The sequence below is a fragment of the Tamandua tetradactyla genome, chromosome 8 (genome assembly GCF_023851605.1).
Source record: "Tamandua tetradactyla isolate mTamTet1 chromosome 8, mTamTet1.pri, whole genome shotgun sequence".
Classification (NCBI taxonomy): Eukaryota; Metazoa; Chordata; class Mammalia; order Pilosa; family Myrmecophagidae; genus Tamandua; species Tamandua tetradactyla.
In genome coordinates, this window is record NC_135334.1 from 22,449,408 (window position 1) to 22,461,358 (window position 11,951).

The 11,951-nt window shown below is 39.0% G+C and overlaps 1 protein-coding gene and 1 long non-coding RNA gene across 2 annotated transcripts in view; one reads left to right on the forward strand and one right to left on the reverse strand.

Annotated features, from left to right (window-relative positions):
- The window catches only part of LOC143644167 (uncharacterized), a 117,514-nt gene that overhangs the window by 19,929 nt on the left and 85,634 nt on the right, over nt 1-11,951 (reverse strand). The window lies entirely within an intron of this gene.
- MPZL2 (myelin protein zero like 2) lies at nt 780-11,569 on the forward strand. The gene is made up of 6 exons (XM_077112775.1): nt 780-1,160; nt 2,119-2,285; nt 2,582-2,792; nt 5,900-6,047; nt 8,308-8,382; nt 9,887-11,569. Exons 1-5 carry the CDS (start codon nt 1,103-1,105, stop codon nt 8,369-8,371), a joined length of 648 nt encoding a protein of 215 aa, XP_076968890.1. The 5' UTR covers nt 780-1,102; the 3' UTR covers nt 8,372-8,382; nt 9,887-11,569.

Here is an 11,951-nt window from a genome sequence, read left to right on the forward strand (position 1 = left end):
TCTGGAGGCCCCCTTTTTCATTTAAATTCCTTAGCTCTAGAGCCTTCTCTCAGACAGGCGTCTGCTTTAAAAATGGCAGATGAAATCTGAGGCACAAAAAACGATAATTGTAGAAACCTTTTTCTTGATACCCTCTGTCTGCTTAGCTGTTATTTTGTGGTAAGAACAATAGCCTTAAGAGTCAGAAGTTCCGGTTTTGCTACTTATTGGCTGTGCCGCCTTGGGAAAGTCACTCATCTTCCTGGAGCTCTCTGCATCCTCATTCATAAAACAGGGACACTTCAGAGGGGGGTTGGCAGAGATAAAACAATAAGCAGGAAAGTACTTTGCAAGCTGTTCTGAGGTGGTAGGGCAAGTGAGCAGGGATGATGTCCCGACTTCTCTGAACCCTTCAAAGGCAGAGGATCACTGAACACAGATTTGTTTTGGTCAGTTTGTTTCAGCTGGGCCTCAGGGAAAATTATAAGGGCGAAAGGACGAGGAAATCCTAGTGGTAACTAACATTTGGCAAAAACTGAGGTATGAGGTGTGGGATTTTGCGTCTATAGAGGGTCCTAAGGAATTCTAATTCTTGCTTTGGAGTGGTAGTGAATCCAGCCCCAGGCTACAAGTGGCCCCAAAGAGTAGCCCCACTTCACTCTGAGAAGTGAAATGATTGCAAGGAGGTTTCACCACTCTCTTCCTGGGCAAGCCTGCCGCTTGCTTTAACCAGGGCATGTGCGCGCCCAGCCCTTACCGACCGGCCCCACCTCCCCCGGCTGTTTCCGAGGCCAAGGAGAGGCCAGAGCCCAGCCCGATGAAGCGAAAAGAGAGGGCACGGCGGAGTTCGGGGCCTTTCTGCAGACGTGCGGGTGGTGTAGAGGGCGGAGGAAGGAAAAGAAGGAGGGCGTAGGGAGCTGAGGCCCCACCTTTCATTCCTGCAGATTGCAAGGCCACCGCGGGGATGAGTCACAAGCGCGGGCTCTCGGATTCCTACAGGTGAGGGGACGGGGCCGCCTTCTCTCTCCGGGAAAAAGTTGGTGCGCGCTGCCCGGCCCTGGCAGGGTGCTGGAGCCTTCGGTCCGCCCGGTCTGGTCCCGGGGGCCAGGGCTGGGCTTCCCTCATGTATGGCAAGACCCTTACCCGAGCTGGGCTGCTTCTCCTCGGCGTACAGCTCACAGGTAAGAAGCCGGCGGGCTTCTCGCAGTCTTTCCTCCCCGTGGCCTACTCTTAAATTAGCTGGTGTGGTGAACAAGTCGCAGTTTTATTCGGGCACCAGAGCCGCAGATGCAGGTCACTTAGGTTTTAATTTTACTGAAACTGAAGTTGGTGGATTGTTTTTTGGGGAACTGCGTTGGGATAAACAGGTTTAGGTGTGTTGGTGCTGCCTGGGATTTGTGCACACGAAAGGCTTTCTAATCTCTGGTTACACACCATTTTTTTGTGACTGCTCTCAGCCTTCCGCTGCACGCAAGGATTTGGCTCATGATTTCTGCGGGTGGGTCTCTGGAAAGGGCTGAGATGGTTAAGGAGACAGGCTTACTATGGTTTTGTGGTTTTGAAGTTGCCCAAGACACACTTTCTAATGTAAATTTTATGGTAAAAAAAATCATGTGGTATAAGCTTTCCAGCATAAACTGTCTGGGGGTTGATTAATTCAATTCTGGAGAAGACTAGGGACAGTATGAAATCCACATAATGAGGATCCTTTCTGGAAAATTTATCTGCTAGGGAACCATGCTACACACAATACCGAATCCTCAACCTCAATACAATGCAATCCTTAAGTTTTGTTTTTTTGTTGTTTTAAAATTCAGTTTTATCTGTCAATGTTTGTAGTTTGGTATAAAAGTGCTGTAGTGGGTGGGAACCATGGGGAGGATGGGCTGTCATGCCGTAGAGCAAGTGAGGGCATTAGGAAGGCTGTGTGTGGTGGGGTTAGGTCTATGCAATGGGAGGGTGAAGGTGGCATGTAGGGAGGCGGTTGCAGGGTCTGTGTGAATAAGTGTGAGAGCTGCGGCATCTAAGTTCTGCTCTCCTCCCTACTGGGCATTATTTTGGAAGTGTCAGCAGAAGGGACAGTTCTCTCATCACTACTTCTCCTGTTAACCCTTCTTTGCCCCCTTTTTTCCATTGCAGCACTCTGGCCTACAGCAGCTGTGGAGATTTACACTTCCCAAGTGCTGCAGGCTCTTAACGGGACAGACATTCGGTTAAAATGCACTTTCTCCAGCTTTGCCCCTGTGGGTGACGCTCTAACAGTGACCTGGAATTTCCGTCCTCAAGATGGGGGGCCTGAGCAGTTTGTAAGTAGGTTATTGTTTTCAAGGGGGGGAGGGGGCTCTTGGTTAGGAAAATAAGCCGATCCATTTCTCCTTGCCCTTCCTGTGTTTTTCTTAGCAACAGGCACAGGTTAAGGCTGGGAAACAATCTTTGGGATACAGATTAAAAGAACTAAAAGGGAAGTGAATGGGGGAAGCAAGCAGTTCTTGCAAGAGAGCGGCAGACGGTAGTTAGGCTAGCTGTGTCTCTCTTCTGTTCTCACGTCTCAGCCGCCTTGCCCAGGCACTGGATAAGACCTTCTGCCTTTCATCCTGTCTAGGTATACTACTACCACATGGAGCCCTTCAAGCCCATGAGTGGGAGGTTCAAGGGCCGGGTGGTCTGGGATGGAAACCCTGAACGGTTTGACGCCTCCATCATCCTCTGGAAGCTGCAATTTGATGACAACGGGACATACACCTGCCATGTGAAGAACCCACCTGATGTTGACGGGCTGATAGGGGAGATCCGGCTCAGTGTCGTGCACACAGGCAGGTTATGTGGGGGAATGGTTTTGGGAAGTGTGCGTATTTGCCTGTAGGGGAGGGCAATCCTGTGACGGCTGAAAGAGTAGAGAAAGGGACTAGCTCTTTGGAACTGGGAACTTGAGAGACCAGAGTTCTGAGGTAAAAAAAAAAGAAAGGCTTTATTTAGTTGTGGGAAGAAACAGAAAACAATAAAACAAAAGGGCCCAGGGAATCTGTTACAAAAATGGCACCGAGAACGTGAAAGGGAGCTATTTACAATAGCTGATAAAAGGCTAACAATAGGCCTGTTCATTCATTTATTTAAAAAAAGTTTAAACAAATTTAATGATAAATACTTTTTAAAATACTTTAAAATTTATTTTAAAAAAAGGCTAACAGTAGGTCTGTTCATTCATTTATTTAAAAAAATACTTATTGAGTACGTACTCTGTGCCAGGTACTGTCCAAAGGGCTTGTCATGTGCGTATCTCATTCAATCCTCCCAACAATCTTAGGCAGTACGTACCCATAATGGTAGCTAACGTTTATTAATTCCTGTGTGCTAGGGGCTTTACACGAAACATCTTATTTAATCTTTACAGATCTCACCAGTTTATTGTACTCTTAGTATCCCCATTTTATCAATGAGGAAACTGAGGCTCAAAGAAATTTTCACTTGCCCAAAGCTATATCTGATAAGCAGATTCACTGAGGACTCATACCTAAGCACCTGACTCCATAATTGTACTCCACTCTAGCGCCTTGTATTCCTGCACCCCTATAAAGGACAACCTGGAAAACTGCTAGATAACAAACAGCAAAGAACACAAAACTTAAGAGTTGTAGAACTGGGTTTAAGTCATTGCTACCCTTACCAACTGCAAATAAATCTTATTTCCCTCATGTATAAAATGAGAATATTTATATAGTGAGGATTATGGTGAGGATAAAATTAGATATTGTAAAAAAAATACTCCAAATTGCATTGAAAATTATAATAATTGCCACATATTGAATGTTTATTTAGGCACAGTACAGAACAATTTACATTAATTATTTAATTTATCCTTTGTAAGAATGCAAGAGGACAGTGTTATTTCTAATGTATAGATAGGAATCTGAGGCTCAAAGAAGTTAATTACTCCATGTCCCGGTTTCCTAGGGTTGCCATAACAAATTTCTACAGACTGCGTGGCTTAAAACAACAGGAATTTATTTTCTCTCATTTCTGGAGGCCAGAAGTCTGAAATTGAAGTGTTAGCAGGACCATGCTCCCTCCAAAGTCTCTGAAAGAATCCTGGTCTCTTCCAGCTCCTGGGAGCTCCTGGAATTCCATGATTTGTGGCTGCATAACTCCAATCTCTGTCTCTGTCTTCACATGGTCCTCTTCTGTATGTCCCTTTGTGTCTTTTCCTCTGCTTATAAGGACTCCAGTCATTGGATTTAGAGCCCAATCTAAATGCAGGATGATTTCATCTCAAGATATTTAACTCTATCTGCTAAGATCGTATTTTTCAAATAAGGTCATTTTTTTTTTTTTTGGTGACACAATTATTCCATTTTTAAGACACACCATTGAGGTGGCATGTACAACACTCCAGGCATTTTTTGTGTTTTACAAATATTAGTATGTTTTATCTATGTAATGGCCCTCTAAGGTAGAGACTGTTATTATTATCCCTATTTTGAAGTCACCTGCCTAAGGACACCTAGAAAATGGCAAATCCAACAACCTGTGTTCTTGGCCACTGGACTGTGCTGGCCTCAGAAGCACTCAACTGTTTCCTGCAGCCTCACTGGCCAATTCCTGGCTTTAAAAGGATTTTTTTTTTGGGGGGGGAACTGCACGAGCCAGGAATCATAGTCAGGTCTCCTGCATGGCAGGCGAGAATTCTAACACTTAACCACCCCTGCACCCCCAAATAAGGTTACATTTTGAGGTTCTGGGTAGACATGAAGTTTACACCTCAAATCACTGCCAGTAATGGGAGAGCTTTTTACCTAGCTCTCTCTGGTGGATACTTTCAACCAGCACATGGTAAGTACTACCCCCAATATATAAATCATGCCTATAAAGTGGAATGATTTCCTCTTTTCATTCTTAGTACGGTTTAAAACCATTCCTTCAGGCCCTACCAATAGAGAGAACTTGGAGAAGTCATTTGAGTATTGAATGAAGTAATGTCTTTGGACCTCAGTTTCTTCATCTGCAAAAATAAATAAGAAAACCAGTGGTTCTTAAAGACGTTGGGGTTCCTACTCTGAGAATTGAATGAAAGCTATAGCCCACTCCACACTCCTAGACTTTGGGGGCTCGTGGATGACCATTCCATCCCCCTTTGTAGAGTCCAGGCTAAGAACCCCTGAGCTAGGCATTCTCTAATATCCTTTCTGATTGAGAGTTTATTGAATCTAAATCAGGAAACAAGCTTAAGGGCAGGGGAACCAGGCTTCACAGATTAGACTGGTTTAGGGACTCTTCATTTTGGGTTCTCTCTGCCATCATTATCACACTAGACTGCAGTTACTAATTTAATTGCCTATTTTCCAGCAGGCATTGAGCTACTTGAGGATTGTGTTATTTTTGGCTTTGTATTTCCATCACAGTGCTTGAAAGCTAGTAGGCCTTTAATAATAAATTTGAATAAATGACTGATTGAGTGACAGTGGTTACAGGGAGTCAGGGAGAAATGGGTTTGGACATGAGGTGTGGTTAGGCTAGCAATAACATTACCCCAGTACGTAGTTCAACCAGTCCAATGGTTCTCAAACTTTAGCATGCATCAGAATCACGTGGAGGACATGTTAAAACATATTGCTGCCCGCACCCCCTTGGTGTTTCTGATTCAGTAGGTCTGAAGTGGCCCTGAGAATGATCTGAGAATTTGCATTCCAAATTTCTCAAGTGATGCTGTTGCTGTTGCTTCTGGGACCACCCTTTGAGAACCACTAAAGTAGTCTGTGTGGCTTTTCTACTGTGATTTTCCAAGGTAACAGGGTATTTTAAATATAGAGGTAAAGAGACAGGAAGATCACCATAAATGATAAAGACACATCCATATTATTTCTTTAGATTTTATCATAGTCCTCCTCTTTACAATATTAACTTGATTTGTTTTTTCTTCTTTTAGTACCCTTCTCTGAGATCCACTTCCTGGCTCTAGCCATTGGCTCCGCCTGTGCACTGATGGTTATAATAGTAATTGTGGTGGTCCTCTACCAGCATTTCCGGAGAAAGCGGTGGGCAGACAGAGCTCATGAAGTGGTGGCGATAAAATCGTAAGGCTTGGCAGTCTGGGAAAGTCTTCTTGTACCACTTTTTTTTTTTTTTTTGCATGGGCAGGCACCGGGAATCGAACCCGGGTCTCCATCATGGCAGGTGAGAATTCTGCCTGCCGAGCCACCATCGCACTGCCCTGTTCTGCTTTTTCATGGTGACTTGGTATTTTGCATAGGGGCTAAATAATTATTGAACAGGTATGCTTCCCTTTGCATATATCCTATATAAAATAATTCAAACTCATAGGACAGTTAATTAGGGTGTGAATTAGTAAATTTATAAAAGGTTTCTTAATTTCACAAAATATTTCACCATAGGATCCCTTCACTATGTGAACTTGCTATTCCAAAAATCTGCTTTATATAAAATTTTCTGTAATACCCCTTATTTTTGTTTTAAATTTATTATGGTAACATATCTGAAAAACAAAACTTACCATTTTAACCATTTAAAAAATTTTAAGTGTTCACATCGATGGTACTGATTATCTCTTACTTTAAAAGTGAATACATATTTTTAAGAGCCCTGGGCTAAGAAGGTAGCATAGGAAGGTCAGCAGTGCTGATAGTAGATGCTCAAATATATGTATTTTAATGAGTTATAATTTTTCCCTTTAAAGTGTACATTTCAGTGCTTTTTAGTGTATTCACAAAGTTGTCGCCCATCACTGCTTGTCATCACCCTCACTCCCCCTCCCTCTGAAGAAACCTTGAATCCTTTTAGCCATCACTCCCTATTTCCCCTTCTCTCTGGCCCCTGGCAACCAATAATCTAGGTTCTGTCTTAATGGATTTGCCTATACTAGACATTTCATATAAACGGTCTGGCTTCTTTCATTAAGTATAACGTTTTCAATGTTCATCCATGTTATAGGCATGTATTATATGTGATTTCTTTTTATGGCTGGATAATAGGCCATTGTATGGATATACCACATTTATTTAAACATTCACCAACTGATGGACAGTTTTTCCTCCCACTTTTTGGCTATTATGAATGGTGCTGCTCTGAACATTCATATACAAGTTTTTGTATTCCATTCTCTTGAGTATACATCTTAGAGTGGAATTGCTGGGTCATGTGATAATTCTGTTTAACTTTTTGAGGAATTGCTAAACTGTTTTTCAAAATGGCGCTACACTTTTATATTCCCACAAATTATGTACGGAGGTTGCAATTTCTCCATACCCTTCCCAGCACTGGTTATTGTATAGCTTTTTGATTATAGCCATATAGTGGGTGAAAGTGGTATTTTACTGTGTTTTTGATTTGCATTTCCCTAAGGACTAATGATGTGAGCATGGCTCCTTGTAGTTACCGGCTATTTTCATATCTTCTATGGAGAAGTGGAGATTCAAATCCTTTGCCCATTTTAAAATTGGGTTATTTGCCTTTTTTATTACTGAGTTGTAAGAGTTCTTTATATATTTGGATACTAATTCCTTATTAGGTATAGGATTTGTAATTAATTTTCCCATTCTGTGGGTTGTTTTCACTTTTCTAATAGTGTCCTTTGAAGCACAAAAATTTTTTTTTATAAAGTCAAATTTATCTTTTTTTTCTTTTGTTGCTTGTGCTTTTGGTGTCATATCTAAGAATCCATTGCAAGATCCAAGGTTATGAAGATATACATTTAATTTTTTTTTCTAAGAGTTTGATAGTTTTAGCTCTTATATTTAGGTTGTTGATCCATATCAAGTTAATTTTTGTATCTGGTGTGAGGTAGGGGTCCAACATCATTCTTTTACTGGTTAACATTCAGTTGTCCAGTACCATTTGATGAAAAAACTATTCTTTCCCTCAATAAATATTTACTGAAGTAAACAGATTTGATTTTAAAGAACCTCACAAACCCAATGCTGAGGTCCTGGTTTAAATAGAAGTTAATATAATCAATAAAGATTAACTTTTAAGGCAACACAAAAACTTTTTTCCTTTTATGAATAAAGACTACAAATTAGAGGAAGGATACTAATGGTGTATCAAGTGTCAGCTTTAAATCTCTGGTGTTCTCAAATCAGATCCTAAATTATATTCCCTTATATTCTGAATGTGACAACTTTACACATCCACGGTCATGCTGAAGCATGAGTATTATTAGCTAATTGGCATTAATGGTTTAGTACTCTATAAACTTGGATCTTCTCCCAGGTACAAGTAATTCTTCCCAAAATATGGGAGATAATACTTTACCTGAAGCTTTTGTAGGATTTTCCCTCCCTTGGTTTTTGCCATCTGATTTCTGTTTCTTTGTTATAGAAAAGAAGAGGAAAAGCTTAACCAAGAAAAAAAGGTCTCTGTTTATTTAGAAGATATGGACTAATACTTCAGATGGTAAGGTTCAAAAATGGTTGATTTACTTCTTTAGCTTTGTGACCTGTCTGGCCAATCTCTAATGTGGACCCCCCAGATATTGTTGTTGGTATCTCCTTTATGAGATTTGAGGATATGGGACAGGGAGATAAACGTTTTCTGTTAGTCTTATGGATGGCTCCCTTTTGAGTGTATTTTTTGAGTGCAAAGGAGTATGAATGCTTAGAATGCTAAAGTAATTTGAGGCTTGTGGGTTAGATTTATCACCAATAACAATAAATCACCTTTCAACATGTAAAAAATCTTTTTTTAAAATGAAATTATTAATATCTGCACTAAGAGAGGGTCTCATTTTGTACTATTTGGAATTGATTTCAATGCCTCTCATTTAGTTGTGACTCTAGCTCTGGCCTTAGTGGTGTGTGATTCTGTTTTTCCAGTTTTCAGGTTTATCAGGCTTGAAGAGTAGGACCATTTTTTCTCATCTACTTAGAAATTCTCCCATTCTTTGAAGTAGGTACACATATTTAATTTCAAGATGATGTAAATCCAGACATCAAGTTTGAATTTTATACACATAATGTGAGAAAATTCTTGATGCTAATGACTTTAACCTTTAAACTGTTTTTCCTAAATGAGAGAAAAATTTTATAGACTATATACATTATTTGCAAAGAAAGTCACATTTTAATAGGTTAAAGCTCAAGGAAAAGAAGGATTTATAAAATAGAATACAGAGAAAAATAATTCTATTTGTAAAATCAGAAAATCAAATTTGATACCAGTAAATTTTTACCCAGGGCTATTGTCTTTTTAAGATTAAGTATATTCTGTAATGACAAAAATAAAAATAAGTTAGGGGGCTATTTAGATTAAAAGAAGCTTTTCCTTTTATTGGATGGATAATAGTTTGAACAAACCAGTTGTAAAAAAATTTTAGGGGGACAGTTGAGAGAAAAACTCGGAGTATGAAAATTTTGAATATTTTTGTTAGGTGTGATAATTGTATTGTGGTTAGGTAGGAAAATGACTTTTAAACATGTATCCAGAAATAATGACTGAAATGTTATGATGTCTATAATTTGCTTTAAAAACTTCTACAAACAAAAATAAGACATATAGCAAATATGATAAAATGTTTTTAAATTAGGTGATGTGTGAACTCCATACACTTTCTTCTCTACTTTTCTTCATGCTCAAATATTTTCAGAATAAAATTAAAGAGGAGAGAGAAAAAGTGCAAATGAGGCACATGCATACAAGTTGTTATCATCCAAGTTGTGGGTGGAAAGCACTTAGAGGCTATGAATTAAGGACACTGGCTCTGATAATAAGAATCAGGAAATTTGTTATAAAAATTAAATTGAAAAGACAAATAAGTTTAAGAATGTTTTCCTTCTTTTCAAATGGAGAATAGATGTAATAAGAATAAACTTACAATTCACAATACCAGGTACTCCTAATTTACTTTTCCACATCGTGGTATATAAAAAATGAAATATAAAGTTTCATTTTTTTATTTTAGGAGGCGGAAGATTTTCAAGAACTAGAACCTTAGGATAAACTGAAGTTAATGGAAGCTTTTCTTCGGCGTTTCTGACCGTGGCCTGTCTGCTAATGAGCTCTGCAGTACATAACCACCTAGCTAAGCAACATCCGGCTGAAATCAGCATAGGGCCCTTCTGGAGCGGATACCACCAGACTCTCACACAGCCCCCTTATTAAGATTTTATTTAATTTCAGAGTATAAATATTTTTCAAATTTTTATGTGCTACATTTTTGCCCTTGAACACTCCTTGTTTTATACTGGCATCAAATGGGATAAAAGTCAACTTGTTTGTCATGACATTTCTTTTAACGTTAATTTCGTCAGAAGCAGCAATCTTGCTACTCACACTTTCAATTAAAAGGTGAGCTCCCAGCTGTTCTGACTAGTAGGAAATCCTAAATTGATACTGTTGTGCCAGTTGTTTTTATGGCTCTCCTTAAGTAGGGAAATTAATCCTCTTTTATTGAATTAATTTCTTTCAATATCCCAGATACTTCTTTTTTTCATCTTTCTGTTAATTGATTCAAGCTTTACAATAGCACAAGTCTAAATCAGAGACTAACTAGAAAAAGACTACATAAGTGCTAATAGATTGACAAACGCCACCTCAGAATGAATCACTTGCCATCTTTATTTTGTGTTGTGAGAAATAATCAATAGTGCAGGTCTTTTCATGAGTTGTGATTGTTTAGCCTACTATGTTTTCCACCCCCCCCCCCGCCTCCAATTCAAGTATCTATAATAGAGAAACGCCTATACTCATTGTGAACTAGGATCAACAAGCTGTTAAACAGAAAGATTCTGAAGTAGTACACTACAACTTTGAAAATTTAGGACTGGTGGAAAAGGTCAATCCTAATTGATAGTTTTGTATAGCATTATACAAAGTTCTGAGAATGGAAGGGATTATTTAGAAAAAATTCTTCTAATTCACTTGCCTATTTTTGGGACAGGAGGAATTGGTATGGGACAAGGAAATACCAAAACGCCTTTAACTGAATGAAACCAACTTTATTATCCTTTTTAAATGTTGTACTGGTAGATAAAGAAAAGTGGGCTCTGGAAAGAAGAGTGCCTTTTCAAGTGTCCAGTTTCCCAGTTTACAGTAAAGGAAACAACTAAAAGTTTAAGCCCAAGTGAAGTATTTACAGCCTGGTATTTTCAATTTCCACTGACTAAACTGCAGATGTTACTTCTTTTCACAAACTGGAATTTTCAAACAGATTATATGTATTTGAGGTGTAATTTCCATATGAATCTTGGTTCTGAAATTCACTCAACATCTGTCTCACGTTGCTTTTTTACCCCTCTAATAAAGTTAGGTTTCAATACCTAGTTTTGGAACTAAAAATTAGATATGAAGTCCATATTACCTTTCATCCATATTTTATGTTATTTTTTCATAATTCAACTTCTGAAAATATAAGCTGGATATTTCTTCAAACAGATGGCCTGGATGATGTCCATAAGAATAGTGAAGTACTTAAAAACTCGAGAGTCTTTCTGGCAAAATTTGTAGCTTTGTGTCTGGGCTAAATACTCAAGAGGTAACATGGTTCTGTTGTTTAGTGTCTCTCCTTCCTAAAGAACACTGTGTAATGTAATTTATTTTTTATTATACCTTAAACACTCATGTAAATAAACCTTTTTAAATGTTATATGATTTGCTTATATAAAGTAGAAATTTTACACTAGCAATTATCAGAAAATAGATGGATATACATTTTATCTCCACTGAAAAAGTTTTGTTACTAGAAACTACCTAGAAGTCAATAATGGATAGAATTCATTTTTACTGGATAAATAAATCTACATGGATTTCCACAGAATTTTCATATTACTTTGGAACTCCTAGGTAGGAACTTGGCACAACAACACTACTTAGTTTGGGGGCTCTTTTTTTTAATTTTTTGGCATGGGCAGACAATGGGAATCAAACGTAGGTCTCCAGTAAGGCAGGCGAGAACCCGGCTGAGCCACCGTGGCCTGCCCTGGGGCTGTTTTTTGAGGGAAGAACATAATCTTTTTCATTTGGTACAT